The 17,060-nt window shown below is 40.3% G+C and overlaps 1 protein-coding gene across 6 annotated transcripts in view; it reads right to left on the reverse strand.

Annotated features, from left to right (window-relative positions):
- Positions 1-2,760: 2,760 nt before the first annotated feature.
- UBR2 (ubiquitin protein ligase E3 component n-recognin 2) overlaps positions 2,761-17,060 on the reverse strand; it is a 117,904-nt gene continuing 103,604 nt past the window's right edge. For 4 of the 6 annotated variants that reach the window (XM_028097730.2, XM_028097728.2, XM_028097729.2 and 1 more), the window contains 8 exons: positions 16,779-16,869; positions 15,585-15,715; positions 14,087-14,192; positions 12,192-12,248; positions 10,016-10,093; positions 8,980-9,150; positions 6,851-6,952; positions 2,761-4,981 (listed from right to left, as the gene is read on the reverse strand). In XM_028097730.2, the coding sequence (XP_027953531.1) occupies positions 4,840-4,981; positions 6,851-6,952; positions 8,980-9,150; positions 10,016-10,093; positions 12,192-12,248; positions 14,087-14,192; positions 15,585-15,715; positions 16,779-16,869 (878 nt within the window). In that variant the 3' untranslated portion in view covers positions 2,761-4,839. Of the gene's footprint in view, positions 4,982-6,850; positions 6,953-8,979; positions 9,151-10,015; positions 10,094-12,191; positions 12,249-13,446; positions 13,662-14,086; positions 14,193-15,584; positions 15,716-16,778; positions 16,870-17,060 lie in introns of those variants that run through there. The other 2 variants (XM_028097731.2, XR_015768354.1) reach the window with 2 other exon arrangements.

Here is a 17,060-nt window from a genome sequence, read left to right on the forward strand (position 1 = left end):
GTTCTAAAAGTGTTCAGTGGGGAGAAAATAAAGACTTCTGGTGCTGCCTGGGGCATATTCTGGGGCTCTAATTCTCCCGGGCGTAAGATCAGATCAAAGATATTGGGACACTGTCAGACCTTGGTCCCAGGTTTAATTTAATTAGACTTCTGAGTCTCCTTGAGACCAAAGAATGATCCACAGTGAAAATGCTGAGGGAGTCAGCCCCCTCTGATGAGGGTCCTGGAACTCTCTCCCCTGAGGAGTACTGAGAAGCATCGTGAAAGTGCTGCTCTAGGCTCATGTGTAACTATGCTGTTAACAGATGTACGATAGACATTAAAAATTATATTGTGTGAAAATCACTTGTGTTAAATGCCTATCTTAGCCGATTTGACAGTACGTTATCACAGCATCCCCAACTCTAGCTAGTATTTGTTAACAAAACCAAATTGCACTTGACCCTAAAAGGAAGCATGCTACCCGTCAGGGTAGCTATGTTTCAACAAGATGGGTGCTACTTCTCTCCCTCTTACCATCTCCTGTCTGTAACAACAGTGATGATAATAACCTTAACATTTGCTAGTTTAGACCAGAGCTGAATTCATTTAATATTTTAATATGTGGAATCTTAGTTTAGTGATTTAAGCAAAAATTCCAAACCAGCTTTTTTCCTGCTCTGATCAAAACTTATTTTCCCAAACAAGGAAATATGAGTCTCTATGGGGCGAGGTTATAGGGCAGATGTAAATCTGAGAGCTGCTGGGAGGACCAAGGGTGAACTGACCCTACAGTGAATATCCCCGGTTGGTTCAGAGCAGACTTAGGGAGAGTCGCATTTATCAGGTCTTCTCAGGTAGCTGCCGGCAAGACTCCGTACCAGGACTTCCTTGTGTCTAACCTTAGTCTTTCCTGGGACCAGTGTAAATTCATTTCTCCCAAGGGACTCAGCCAGGTTTTCAAGCCTGGCAGGCCCAGCCCTGGAGTAGGATGAGAGGTAAAGGCAGCACCTTAGGCCTCTTACACTTTTAAAACAGGTACTAGGTAGGTACTAGCTGCTTATTTTTGAACATTTAGGAAGACAAGTATCCTAGAATCTGTGGCTTCAGTTTAAGATCCCATAGCCTTTTTTTTTTTTTTTTTGCAACACTTTTGAGACCAGGACTGAGCCACCAGCAAATAAACCCCAAGTAACCTCAATACAGGTTAATGAGATTAAGCGCTTGCTCTGCAGGCTCCCCTGCCCCTCCTTGTCCGGATATCTGTAATGCTAGGCCAGCAGGTTTGCAGCTTAGCCAGGAGATGGGGGTGAGGGGAGAGGGGCCAAGACAATTAGGGCCTCTGACCTACTACTGGATAAGAACATGGCTTCTGAGGACAGTGCAGCCAGCAGCACAGTATGTTAGGAATAGGAATGTGGCGGTGGGGGGTGGGGCCAGTATGTAAGTCAGGGAGAGAGGGGATGCCTTCCTGGTCCTCAGTGGACAGGAGGCTGGCTTGAAGGGAGGAAACATCAGTCCTTAACTCCTGATGGTATGCTTTGTCTTTCCAAACAGAGGATGAGTATAAACAGCAAAGTTAGAGAATGTTGTACAAAGACGGTATACAGTAGGTTAAGATTAAAGGAGCAACTCCTAGCTATTTACCCAAGGGGAATGGAAGTGTACGTCCACACAAAAACCTGTGCATTAATGTTTTCACTTTTTTCATATCACCAAAAACCACCCGAATTTCCTTCACACCTGGTAACTGCATAAACATCTGCACAATGGAACGCGGCTCAGCCACCAAAAGGAACACGGATGATTCTCCAATGCATTAGTCTTCTTAGTGAGAGAAGCCAGTCTCAAAAGGCTACATGTGATATATAGTTATCTAACATTCTGGAAGAGGCAAAACAAAGGGACAGATTAGTCGTTGCCCAGGGTGAGGGGGCGGGGGGGGAAGAAGGTGACCACAAAGGGGCTTGAGGGAGTTTCGTGGGGAGATAGGACTGTTCTATTTGATTGCAGTGGTTGTTAAACAACTGTATGCATTTGTTAAAATGTGTGACTGTCCACTAAAAATTAGGATGAATTTTACTATGTGTAAAATAAACCTTAGTAAACGACTTAAAAAAACAAGAGTAAGGACAGAGCAAGGGAAGTGTCAGAGGGCTTAATGAGTCAGAGGGCCTAATGCTAACATTAGGACCAGGGAAGGGAGTAAGCCGGGGGTAGCATGAAAGGCTGGGAGATAGGGAAAGCACATGCAAACCTTGCTTTCTTAGTTTATACCTTCCATTTTAAGGCAATTTTGAGGGAAAAGCACAGCAGAGCTCTTATAGGCATTAACTCTCCTGTAAATAAAGGATATAGTTTCCTTCCTATATGTGTCTCTCATAAGCAGAGAGTATCTGAGGAGTGTGTTAAGAACAAGGACCTGGAGATTACCAGGAAAGAAAGAGCAAGAGTATAAACCTGGAGACAGGTCTTGTTGCTGGGAGGGACTTTGAGTGCTCTGTTACCCCAGTGATTTGAGGTCCAAAATGGTTCAGAAGGTCACGAGCTGTCATAGCCAATGAATATGACGCTTAATCAGCTGAAATGATGACCCAGCTATTTCTGGGAAGGTCAAGATGGTTTGGCTAATGGCCATAATTGACACTAATAATATAAGCATCTTAATTTTCAAGCTAATACAGATGTCCCACTTTATTTGTAACAAGGTGACATGGGGAACATTTCCACAGCACTTAAATGTGTGAAACAAAATGGAAAGAAAACGTAGGCAGACCCAAAGTAATGTCAACACCTAAAGCATTTATTTGGATATCTTTAAACTTTTTACATATGATACATTCCAAATTTTACAAGTTGTCCACAGATATTAAAGTTATAGCCAATTTATTAAACAGATATGATTTTCCCTGATATGGAAAGCATGTTATATAAACATTTCTACAATAAACATAATACATGCGGAACAAATCATAAAAACTAAGATGATTCATTAGGTAGGGAAGACAATTAGCTTAATGATGCACACATTAGAAGATAAAGGGGGTATGTGTGTTGCTATTTCATAGAAGTTCATCTTCTCTCAGATTCCCCGACATTTTCAGAGAATGAAATCCAGGGACACCCTCTGCTAACAATGGATTTCTATGAAGTCATTTCTGAAAGCCAGAGTATTGCTATGATTTGGTAGAAATGTTTATAATCCATTTACAGAGGGAGAAACCTAGTCCTATTTTAAAATTTAAGCTTGGTGAACATATGGAGAAAAGCCAAAAGAAGCTGGGCTTAAAAGCTAAAGGAATGGGGATGTGACAAAGGCCAAAATAAACATTAAAATCATAATGCCATTAACAGCCCCAGGTCTTATGAATGGAAGGAAGGCCAGAAAAAGGAGTAGAGTACCGGGTTCTAATTTGGATTTTCTTCCTGTTGGTCCTCCTCTCAGCTGGTGAGCCAGTCCTGAGCAAGAAGGGCTAAGGTCATCTTTTCAGAGGAGGGGGTCCTGTCACACACTACCTTTGAGAAGCAGCAGTGAATGTGGCTTCTGCATTCCCACTTACTTTAGCCTAAAGTCTGGATTTCTGACCTTCCTCCCGGGTTTACTGCAGTGTATGCAAAGCTGAGTGGAAGAGAACTTTTAGATGCAGTTCAAAAACACGGAGTGAAAGGGTTACTCACATTGGCTAAAAAAAATCCAAGAGCTTCTTCTTATTCATTTGTCCCTTAGCCCCACCTTAGAGAGGCTCAGAATTTATTCCTCCACTAAATCTGCAATCACTCTGTGTGTGTATTCAAGCTCTCAGCACACACATATCAAACCAGAGTGGCTGTGTGGTATGTAACAGTTAAAAGCTATTTTACTAAGCGGCTATCATTCTAGGAAGGCACCTCTTAGTAAGAACAATAATGTTTAAAAATAATAAAAAGCCTGGGCACACAGGCTGTCCCAGGAATGTACTAAGTGAGCCAGCAGGTAAACAGCCATTCATCTAGTCCAGGAAATGCTAGAAGGGGTAGGAGAACCTCAAAATACCGAGTTCTCATTTTTTCTTCTAGTGTTTGGTATTAGATGCATACAATCTCTCAGTTTAGTCTTAGAAATGGGAATATACTGTTTGAAAAATTAGGATACTCTAAGTTTTCAAAAAGCCCTTTAAAATGAGTTTTTTCCCTCAAAGCCAAAAGTCTTGCAAAAAAATAAAAAATAAAAATAAAAAAATAAAAATCCAACTTCTATAGCCCTGAAAACCACCAGCATATGAAGCAACCAGGCTCTCCCCCTCATCCCACAGGCTCCTCCTGCACATGTGCCCCAACCTGCTCACAGCCAATGAAGACTAGGGATAGCCGCTTTCACAATCCACTGCTTTGCTCTTAGAGGTAGGGTCCTGCCAGCAGAGGGAACAGCAACCCAGTCCCAGTGTTGAGAGTCACTGAAAGGGATCAGGAAGTGTGACCCCCAACAGACCACAGAGACTGTTTCCTGCTGCTGTCGAATCAGCATTAGGCCTGGAGTTCCTTGTGATCAGTAACATAACATGGCTCAGACTACTGGGAACGGTCAAACATAGTCAGACGCCCACAAAGGGGCTGTGCTCAGCCTGGGAAGAGAAGCTCCTCGCTGGATCCTAAAACTCAAGCAGTTACATTTGAGGGGCACAGCAAATGGTGCAAGAAAATCCACTGATGGAAGATGATTTTCATGAGTCCCTGGAGCCAGAAACTATGAAAACAAAACTGAGAAGAAAAGCTTAAATAGAGAATTTATTTCCAAATTCGGCAGAATTTATTTCCTATTCTCTTTCTTGAAAAGCCAACTGGGTTACAAAAATCCAAGTTTATGTTTTTGGTAGTGAAGTAACTATAAATGTTGCCAGTCAATGCCAACCAGTGTCTGATTTGCTTCCTGTGCATGTCCAATTTCCTCCGTGATACTGTGCTGGTGCCAAAGCTTCTGAATCTTCTTAAATCGCTCTTTGCACAAATGTAAAGGATTTCCCCGTCTAGAAGGAAGACGCATGTCACTCAGGATGCATTCTGTTTATTCATCTATTATACCCCAACCTTTGCTGATTTAGGAAAAGTTACAAGTTACTGGTTTAAGATCCTCTGCAAAATTCCTGTTCGGCACGAGACTGTGGCTATTAACACATTAGTTCTGAAGGCTGGCTAGGAGCAGCTGAAAGGAGTAAGTGCTGAAAAGAAGAGGAAAATGTACACAAGCTACACTTACTCAGACTGGGGTGAGGGAAGAGAGGGTAAGGTTGAGCAGGAAGGTCTGGGTGGAGAGGTTAAAACTACCCATTCATTGTTCACTTCGTTGGTAAAATGTAAGAAAGAAGGGAGGAGGCAGGGGAGAGGATGCAAGGAAAATTGCAGGGGTAAAAATGTTCCCCAGAGTGCTGTCTTTCAGCCACAAAGTAGAAGCAAAAGCAGCCAAATATGAATAACTTCCAGGTCTAATTTAATTAAAAAAAGGGGGGGGGTTTGGTAAGTTCACGCTGGTAGACTTTCCTCTTGATTCAGAGCACATCAATCCTCTTACTCTCTAACCAGGGCTCTTCCTCCTAAGAGCCCAAAACTCCTCAGGGCAATGGGAGAACCATTAGCAGGTGGCATATGCCTGTAACCTTGCAGCCGAGCTCCTGGGGCAGCCCCCTACTGATCTTGCCTTGGTTTCCAGGTCTTCTTTTTCTGTTCCCCAAGGCTTCTATCTAGGTTAAAACTTTCACCACCTCTGGGCAAAGAGAGGGTCTAAAAGAAGTTAATAATGCTTGAGGGAACTGCTGTTACCTTTTTCTCATGATATAACAGAAGCAGCCAGAGTAGAAGTGATTAAGTCTCAAATACTGTTGTATTGCTCTATATGTTCTAAATCTTTGTCCCCAGACTCTTAAGTTAATAAGATAAGCACATCTCTCTTTTTTTAAAGTAGGCTCCATGCCCAATGTGGGGCTTGAACTCACGATTCTGAGATCAAAAGCTGCATACTCCAGTGACTGAGCCAGTCAGGCGCCCCAAGCACATCTCTTATCAATTAAGATTTGCTCTTTTACATCATCTGAACAGCACTGGGTCTCCTCATACAAAGCAACACAAATCACAACAGACTATCCCTACAGTGTTCTGATGCTGTGGATGCCACGTGGCAATTTCAATGGTTCTCTGGAGTGATAAATGGAAAAAAAATTGCACTCTCTCCAATTCCTTTCCCTTATCTGTCCTGATGGCCCTCATGACTTTTTTTTTTTTAAGATTTTTTAAAAAAAATTTTATTTATTTGACAGACAGAGAGAAGACAGCAAGAGAGGGAACACAAGCAGGGGGAGTGGGAGAAGCAGGCTTCCCGCTGAGTAGGGAGCCCAATGTGGGGCTCGATCCCAGAACCCTGGGATCATGACCTGAATCGAAGGCAGATGCTTAACAACTGAGCCACCCAGGTGCCCCCCTCATGACATTTAAAAAAATATTTTATTTATTTGAGAGAGGAGAGGGAGAGAGGGAGAGAGAGAGAGGGAGAGAGAGAGAGTACAAACAGGAAGAGGGGCAGAGGGACAAGCAAGACTCCCCGCTGAGCGGGGCTCGATCACAGGGCCCTGAGATCATGACCTGAGCAGAGGTCAGATGCTTAACCAACTATACAACACAGGCGCCCCCACTCATGACATTCTGAGGGCTGGGAAAGAGAATGCCCAATGAGGCAGTCAGGGTGCCCTTCTTGGAAGAGTCCATCTCTGCCAGAACAGAAGGTCTACAGCCCCCAGGCTAGTTAGCAGGTAGGCCTCACTCACAGGCTGATCACATTCACTGTGTATTGAAAGCTCTGAAGGCCCAGGGTCAGCCAACCCAGCCCCCCCAGGATGGGCCCTTACCTGAGTCCTTGGTCAGTCTCCCCATAGTCATCAAGGTAAGGAGGAGAATAAAAACAGCCTTTGGTTTTGCCAGCTAAAAATAGCACCTGACATTCCCGCACTCTGTAGAGAGACCATTTATACATTATAGATTAGTAACCAATGTTTGGGTTCAGTTCCTAATGGACTGAAGCTTATAAAAAAATAAACACCAGTGTTAGAAGAAACAGCATTTATAGCAGAGACACTTCAAGTATCAACACATCTGCCCAAGTTTTAAAAATAACTAAAATGATTGAATTGTAACCAATAATGATTGCATTGTACATCAATATAGTGAGGAAGAGGAACATTCTGGATTAGGAATCAATGGCTCATGTAATACTAGCATTTAAAAAATTATGAAGTGTCAGATAGTTAACTTTTTTTTTTTAAGATTTATTCATTTGAGAGAGACAGAGACAGAGAAGCAGGGGGAGAGGCAGAGGGAAAGAGAGAAGCAGACTCCCTGCTGAGCCGGGAGCCCGACGCAGGGTTTGATCCCAGAACCAGAGATCATGACCTGAACCGAAGGCAGAGACTTAACCATCTGAGCTATCGAGGAACCCTGATAGTTAACTCCTAAACATAAAATAGTTACCGATATTTTATCCATTATTATGAGGAAGCTGTTCATTTTAAAAAAATGCACAAAAACATCCTGAATTAGGTTGATTTGAAACACAAAGCAACACTGTACATGACTGAAAGGGTTTTGAAATATGTGAGACAAGAGAAACTGCTTTATTTCTCCTAAGGCCTATTTAAAAATGTGTCTCCTGACCCCTTTGAGAAGTTTGCCTGACCTTTTCTGGGTATTAATAATTTGGTTCATTTATTGAGAACATGTTATATACAAGAAAATTGTCAGGCACAGGGGACTAAGGTACCTAAGATACAGACCTAATTTATGCCTCAGGGGAGCTCAAACTCATGTCACTTCTCTCCTTCAAACACTGAACTGAGTTCTATCTCACTCAGAGATGTGACCAGAACATAGCAGGCCCCAGGACACCCCCCTTGTGCACACCACTCCAGTGACACGAGCCTCACTGCTGTTTCTTGAACATTTTACAATTTTACAATTGGCTGTATCCTGCCTACAGTGTTCTCCCCACTTCTTTCAGTGTTTATTCAAAAGTCATCTTCTTGGTTCCCTAACTAAAATCCAACTCCCCATCTGCCATCTCATACTCCTCTCCCTGCTTTATTTTTTCTCCTCTGGGTGTATCACTTTCTAAATTCTTATCAGCCTTGTTTATTTTTTATCTCCCACACTAGAAAATGAGCTCCACAAAGGTAGAGATTTTTATCTGTTTTGTTGACTACTGTATTCTCAAAGCCCAGTACACAGCAGTCACTATTAAGTATTTGTGCTATGTTGTCCAATATATATACAACCATAGTTGACCTTAGAACATGGCAGTTAGAGGTGCTGACCCATCTCCCCCACCACCCCTGTGCTGTTGAGTATCTGCATATAACTTCTGACTTCCCCAAAACTTAACTACTAATAGCTCACTGTTGACTGGAAGCTTTACCAATAACAGACAATTGATCACCACACATTTCACATGTTTTATGTATTATGTACTGTATTCTTATAATAAAGCAAGCTAGAGAAAACTGTTAAGGAACTCAAAAGGAAGAGAAAATACATTTGCAGTACTATACTGTATTTACTGAAAAAAATCTACGTATGAGTGGACTTGCATATGGTTCCAAACTGTGTTATTCAAGGGTCAACGGTATACACATCAGCCAGTGATATGTACGGATCCCAAACCGTTAAGGATACAACAAAAGAAGTAATTTTGACTGGATCTGGGCAGAAAATCAAGGACAACTGGAAGTTTCACATTAGAATGAGGCACAAAGAAAGTAGAACTGAATTGTCATGGAGGTGGGAAGGATGACAATGGAAGAAGCAGCAAAGAGACAGCATGAGCCAGATATGAGATGTGAGGAGAAAAGGGTCCCCTGTTCCTTGAATGAATAAAAGGAGAACAGCAGTGTCAAATTTCTTTGCAACATAGTAGTTTCTTGTGCTATCCCTCAACATGCATATACAATGGCAGATGCAAAGTAAAAAGCTCTGGTCAGGGCCTTACCTGAGGAAGATGCCCACCCCAGAACCACAGGAGTAGGTGTGAGCTGTGCAGGCTCCCACGTCTTCCCCTTCCAGTTCAGTCTGACAGCAGTAGCTCTGTGAGCACAGCAGAGTTCCACACACAAGGCACAGAGTGGGGGCTCTGCTCTTATCACCACCTGATTTGGGGCACCTCCATGGGATAAAAAAATGCTCAAGTCATTGCTCTAAAAAGAGCTGATGGTGGTGAGCCACCCTGGAAAAAATTCTGCAACATCACGTAGAGTTGAAGATGCTTAGATCCTACGGCCCAGACAAATTTACTTCTAGAATTGGGAACATCTCACACAAACACCATACTGGAAATATTCAATCAACAACTGGAGAAAAGGTAAATTAAAATCAATAGGAGAAAAAAAAGTAAATTCTGCTCTCATGTGGTGAAATACTACACAAGGTGAAAACTGATGAATTAACAGTTATGTATGATGAATGTATAAAAAAACCCCTGACAAACAGTGCTGAGTGCAAGAAACTGTAGAATATGTAGAGTGCCATTTTAAAGCTTAAAACAGGCAAAATATGCTGCTTGGGAATAAAACATTTGTTGCTAACGTGTAAATGCAGAGAAAGTTTGATAGTTTGTGTAAAGCGGAGGGTTTCTGCAGGGGGAGGAGGAGGGCGCATCAGAGAAGAGGTACACAAGGCAGCTTCAATTGCCTTGTTAAGGTTCCAGTTTTTACACTACTGACTATTCTTACGCAGTTTCTATGTCAAACATTTACAAATATTACTAAGGGCTCTTATTAAACTGCAAATGGTTATTTAGATAACCTGTAATGAATCAAATTTGTCACTTGTCAGCCTGTTTCCTGTACCTTATTCTGAAGCATGCTGGAATGGTGCTGTTACAAGACGGGCAGTGAAAAACACTATCGAAGTTGTAATTCCCCCCACCCAAACAAAATGGAACAAAAACAATGTCCCTTCAATTCTGTATAGAGCAGTGAGTGCTTCCAGTGGTAAGAAATGCTCAACACTTGAATGTCAGAACTTACGAGAAATTAGATGCTTGATTAATGAGGCTGCTGTAATCCTCTGGAAGGTCTATTAATTTGTTGGATTCTCTTGGATAGCTAAAACAAAACAAAACAAAACAAACCAACAAACAAAAAACCACATAGAAAACCAGTTAGAAGTCATATTATAAAAATGACCGGTAACTCTTAGTTAAAACAAAGGAAGACTGAATCTGAGTAACTGGGTATTATCACAGTGGTAAAAGAAGCCGTAATAAGAGATTAAAAAGGCACTCTCTTTTTTTTTTAAGATGCATTATCTTTATTATTTAAAAATTTTTTTAGGTAAGCTCTATGCCCAACATGGGGCTTAAACCCACAACCCCAAGATCAAGAGTCCCATGTTCTCCCACTGAGCCAGCCAGGCGCCCCTAAAAAGGCACTCTTAAATAACACAGGGCCCTAGGGCTTACATTTTCACTTGAAAAGCTCAGAATACATTATCAAGACAGTAGACAGTACTTAGTATCTGTCCCATTTAAGTGAAAATCTGGTAGCTCTGGGAAGAAGGGAGAGATTCCTCCCTGGGCTTCTATGGAAAACAGTGCATTAATGGAAAGTCCACCCACGCCAACTCAGGGTAAGACAGAAAAGATACACTTACTAAGGGTGAAATGAGCTGGGAGGAGAGAAGGCAGTAGAAGAACAGATAGATTTTCTTTAATTAGAGACACCAGGCCATGTTGATTCTGTGACAAGTTAATTCATATAAAATGTAGATCCAAATTCAACTGGTACGTGAGGATCTGTTCTCAGTGCTCACATATGCCCACCGTGAGCTGTGTGATGTGGCCTGCCCCTACTTTCCCTGAGGCAGGGACACACAGCCAAGGGGGAGTGACTAAGACAGCAGATCTTTTTTTTTTTTAAAGATAGAGAGGGAGTGGGAAAGAGAATCCTAAGCAGGCTACAACGCCCAGCATGTGAGTCCAACCCGGGGGCTCAATCTCACCACCCTGAGATCATGACCTGAGCTGAAATCAAGAGTAAGACACTTAACTGACTGAGCCACCCAGGTGAGAAACAGGATTTGGTAGGCAAGTCCTGGGTTTTGTTTAAGATTTTTTTTTTTTTTTAGAGATTTTATTTATTTATTTGACAGAGAGAGAACACAAGTAGGCAGAGAAGGCAGAGGGAGAAGCAGGCTTCCCACTGAGCAAGGAGCCCGATGCGGGGCTCGATCCCAGGACCCTGGGATCATGACCTGACCCGAAGGCAGACGCTTAACGACTGAGCCACCCAGGCGCCCTTAAGATTTTTTTATCTTTAAGTAATCTCTATACCTAATGAGGGGCCCAAACTCACAACACCAAGATTAAGAGTCACATGTTCTACTGACTGAGCCAGTCAGGCACCCCTAGGCCTGAGTATTTTTTAAAAGTTTCCAAAATTATTCTGATGTAGACCTCAAGTATAGAACTACTGTTCCACATGAGTTCTCCGACTTCAGAGTTGAATCATATGAAACTGGTGATATTCAACCACTTCTGACTTAAATTAACTGGAATTTCGTATGGTTCAAGTTAATACAAGTAGGGTGCTATCATTTCTAGATTTGGGACAGGATGTGTATAAAATCAAATAAATAGAACAGATAATCTCCTCTGGCCTTCTGAGTTTTATGGATGATGTATTTAGTAGAACCAAGGAGAGATTTAACAAATGAAACACATCTGTTATCACCAGGATAGCATACTTTCCTGTGGAATCAGAATAGAGCTAATGTCAAAAAGAAGAAGAAAAAAAAAGGCCATGATTTGATAATCACTGAAACTGAGTAACAGGAACGTGGAGCCTTATTATATGATTCTTCATACTTTTGGATAGTTTAAATTTTTCCATAATAAAAGGAAAAAAGCAGAGCTAAGAAAAATCTGGTAAAGAACCTACATTTTTAAAAAGCAAACTTTCCAAAATAAAATAATTTTGTTATTTGTCTCCTCTGCCAAGAATAATGTACGTATATACTTATATTCATAATGCTTATTTTTTAGAAACTCTCATCGTTAGACTAAGAGAAAAGTATGAAGGCAAGATGTTCCTCCTCTTGGAATCACTGAATGCCTGGGAAGTCAATTTTAAAGGAATTGCACACTTACATCCTACTTCCTCCCTACCCTCCGCCCAACCAAATCTTTGATAATCTTTAACTTACCTTATAGCATCTCTTTCACCTTCTAGATATCTTTTAACTTCAATGTTATGACACCAACTTCAATGTAAATGGAGAAAAAAAAACCAACAAAACTTAACTTTTGAAGGGTTAAAATAGAATTTTTTCCTCTCTATTTCTCTATCCAGTAAGAGAAAAACAAATCTTCTTGGCTTAATATATTTATAACATCAAAAGGAGGAAGACATATTTTGCTACAATTTTTAAATCAGAAGAATATGACCTGTGATTTCCTAAAAGCATACACTATTATCCCACTAATTTGGACACTCTGGAAAAGCCAGTATGAATTAATGACAAGATCTTACTATTTAGAGCTAGAATATTCATTATAAAAAAATTTTTTTGTTTTTTTAAGTTTTTTTTTATTTGACAGAGAGAGACAGAGAGAGAGGTGAACACAAGCAGGGGGAGCAGGAGAGGGAGAAGCAGGCTTCCTGCCGAGCAGGGAGCCCAATGGCGGGGCTCGACCCCGGGACCCTGGGATCATGACCTGAGCCAAAGGCAGGCACTCAACCACCTGAGCCACCCAGGCGTCCCCCATTTAACCATTTTTAAGTGTATAGTTCTGTGGCATTAAGTACATTCACACTGTTAGGCAACCCTCCCTCCTATCCATCTCCAGAACTTTTTCAACTTACCCAAATGAAATTCTGTACTCATTAAACACTAACCCATTCCTCACTTCCCCCAGCCTCTGACAATCATTCTATTTTCTGTCTCTATGAATTTGACTACTCTAGATACCTCATGTAAACGGAAACATATAATATTTATTCTTTTGTGACTGGCTTCTTTCACTTAGCATGTTTTCAAGCTTCATCCATGTTGTAGCAGGGGTCAGAACTTCCTTCCTTTTCAAGGCTGAATAGTATGTCATTGTATGTATACACTACATATTGTTTATCTACTCATCTGTTGTTGGGACAATTAGCTTGCTCCACCTTTTGGCTATTATGACTAACGCTGCTTTGAACATGGTTGTACAAGTATCTATTTGAGTCCCTGATTTCAATTCTTCTGCAATATATACCTAGAAGTTGAATTGCTGGATCTTATGATAATTCTATGTTTAAGTTTTTGAAGAACTGCCATACTATTTTCCAGAGCAACTACCCTATTTTCTGTTCCTACCAGAATGCACAAGGATTTCAATTTCTTGACATCCTCAACAACATGTTATTATTGTCTGTCTTTTGATTACAGCCATCCTAATAGGTATGAAGTAGTATCTCACCGTGGTTCTTATTTGTGTTTTCTTAACGACTAGTGATGTGAGCATGTTTTCACGTGCTTATTGGTCACTGGGTATCTTCTTTGGAGAAGTCCTTTGTTCCTTTTTAAACGGATGGTTGCTTTTTTGTTGAGATGTAAGAATTCTGGCCATATATTCATACATTCTGAATATTAATCCCTTATCAGATACATGATTTGCAATTATTTCCCCCCATTCTGTGGGCAAAAGAGCCAAGTTTTAATCTTAACTCACACTAACTTGACATGACTGACAAATAACTTTCTCTAGACTTCAATTTTCTCAAATATAAAGTGACGGTATTGGACTAGATAACCCTTAAGGTTTTTCAGTTCCAAAAATTTACAGAACAGAGTCCTTAACAAGTAAGTTAATACGAGGAAATAAACATTCCTACCACTACATTCCTTCCAAGCAAATCTGCTTATGCTATTCACTAGCTTGGCAAAAACCTTGCCACAAAGGTAAATTCTTAACTAAGAAGGTCTAATCCTTATAGGATGAATTACACAGATTGAATTCTGCCAGGCTCACTATCTAAAAATTACGTAATATGTGATAAACCTAAGTTTGTTTCCACAGAACTATTCAATATAATAGAAGAAAAGTGTATAATCATTACCTTTCAATCAGTAATTTTGTTATCTCATTTTCTTGAAAAAGGCAAATGAGGTTGTTTGGCAGGGAAAGGTAGTTACACAAATGTTCAAAATGGCTTGTTCCAGAAACTGCAAACGGAGAAGAGAAGAGTGATGCATGTAACAGCTAAGAGTACATCCTGTAGGAGAGGAAGTAATAGCAGAACTTGAAAGCATGATGAAAGAGTTTGGATTTACTAGATATGTAACTTTTTTTTTTAAAGATTTTATTTATTCATTTGACAGAGAGAGACACAGAGAGAGGGAACACAAGCAGTGGGAGTGGGAGAGGGAGAAGCAGGCTCCCCGCAGAGCAGGGAGCCCGACACAGGGATCTATCCCAGGACCCTGGGATCATGACCTGAGGTGAAGGCAGACGCTTAATGACTGAGCCACCCAGGCGCCCCGATATGTAATTTGTAGGAAGTTCACAAAAGAGCATGTGGAAGGGATCCACAGAAAATGGCACAACTGAGAGCAGAACCAGGCAGCTCCCACACCAAACTGGTCACAATTGCTTTGTGTCTCAGTTTTACCATTTGAAAAATGGTGTACCAGCCCAATCTACTTCACTGGGGCTATGTGTGAACAAATAAATGACAAAAATAACATATGGGTGCTCTGGAAAAGGATAAAGCAGTACAGAAATAGATGATTTTATCATGAAAGATGGATTTAAGCACTACCCTTACTCATCACTGCAAATGATTAGGAAGTCTAGACTATTAGCTGAATGAAGGTGCCAGTCAACAGACTTTGAGAGGGCAATCTCACCTGTGGGCACCCGTTGCCCTGTGCCAGTCACTATGGGGTACAGAGACAGTAAACTTTAAGTCTGCCTTGATACTACACTTTTATGAAATGAATTGAAACAGAACATAGAAAATAACTGTTAAGTAGCAAACGAATTCCTACATTAAAATCATATATATGCAATTATTGGTATTCTGAACATTAATGCCACACATTTCAAGTTAACTGACATTGTGAGTTTTCACCTTTTATTATCTGAAGAACCTAGTTTATGAATAACATATAACTGAACATTCTAACTCTTAAAGTAAACCTAGTAAGTTTTTGTACATAAAAGCAGTACATTTCCTGAGAGCCAAATAAAATCAGACATATATACATAAATATGCATTTTTATTCTGTAATTGTGTACATCACCACAGTCAATTAGCTTATGTTCTAAGTTTTCTTTTTTTGGGGGGGGTGTGTGTGCCCAAGTTGGGGGGGGAGGGACAGAGAGAGAGGGAGAGAATCTTAAGCTGGCTCCACACCCAGCATGAAGCCCGACACAGGGTTTGATCTCATGACACTGAGATCATGACCTAAGTCAAAATGCAAAGTTGGATGCTTAACCGACTGAGCCAACCAGGTGCCCCCTAAGCTTTCATTTTTGCAAGTCACTTTAATTATAAACTGCTGGAGTGAAAGACTACATACATTTCCTACATTTTGAAAGAAATCAGAAATTACCTTGAATTTCAGGTGGGGAGGGAACTCCATTTAAGTAGTGAAAAAACAAAGCAGAACACTTCAGGAAAGGCATGATTCCATTTCTGACATTCCTCCACAGATGCCAGCCAGATGGCGTTTCTTTCAAGGAACTAAAAAGAGAAAAATGATAATTGGAAAATCTAATGAGGAAAGGTCATTCTAGGTATAGCACAGCGTGAAAACAGGGACAACTGCTATTTGGAATTAGTGGCACGAGGCTTAAAAGGAGTGGGTGGCACCATTATGGGATGTCAGGCATAAATGGTGCTATAGCCATCAATGCTGTTATTAAAATATATAAAAGTAATATAGCTATATAAAGAGAAAATTCGGAAAATAAAAAACTCCCACTATTCTAGAAATTTTTATCAGCACTACTATTCTAGCTATTTCTATTTCACACTTATCTATGTCTTACATAGTTATAGTTCTAACATATGAAATATAAAATTGTTTTTCAGAACATCATAAAATATAATTTTTATCAGAATTGTAATTTCTGGAATACATCAATCACAATTCAGCAAATTATTCCCCTGTAAGCAAACACTGCGACTGCTTTAAATTCTTTGCTAATATAAACAATATCACAGTGTACATCTTTATGCCAATAGGTTTTTCTATATGTTGAATTATTTTATTAGCATGCATTGTCAGAAATGGGATAACTCAAAGAATAAACATTATGGTTTTTGACATACACTGTTAAAAAACCAAGTGAAACTGCTGTACCAAATCCAAATGACTCCAACAATATGTGAATTCTAATAATTTCCTTGCACTCCATCCATCCAGTCCTGGATATTACCTTAAAAATATATTATGCTGACTTAATTTGCATTTTAAAATTCCTAGTGAGACAACATATATTTTAGAATAGTACTTTTCAAAGTAAGTTCCATATTTTCACTAGTCCATGACAAATCCTCTGAGCAAAATAAAGGCTCCATGGCCAAATACACATGGGAAGCTCCATATATTACTCCTTTCTCAGAGATTTCCAATCATGTTAGTATATTAAAATTAAAGGAGTCCTGCAGATCACTCCCTTATCTTCTCTTTTAAACATGTCAACAGGCAGCAATTTCCCTTTTTCAACAAAAGAATTCCTTTCTCATACTATCACCCACTAATATTCGGGGAAGTGTGATGATGTAAAGATTATGATCTCACCTTCCTGTATACTGCTGAAGTGTTTTATACAAAGCAAGAACTGCTAATTCTTCTTCACCAGCAGGATTTTCTTGATCCATGCCATTCTCTTCTGAAAGATGTGGAAATATTAGTACCCCGTATTTGCTTATGGATGACCACATCATTTAAGTGCTCAAATAGATTCCTATATTTGCACATATCTGAAAATATCCCCACAAAATACAAAGAACTTTAACCCCCAGCTGTGAGCACAGTGTCAATCTCCATCATAACAAGAAGCCAGCAGGCTTTGAGAAAATC

The sequence above is a fragment of the Eumetopias jubatus genome, unplaced genomic scaffold, assembly GCF_037043125.1.
Source record: "Eumetopias jubatus isolate StellerSeaLion01/CBP00866 unplaced genomic scaffold, mEumJub1_p1.0 scaffold_6, whole genome shotgun sequence".
In the NCBI taxonomy this organism is placed as follows: domain Eukaryota; kingdom Metazoa; phylum Chordata; class Mammalia; order Carnivora; family Otariidae; genus Eumetopias; species Eumetopias jubatus.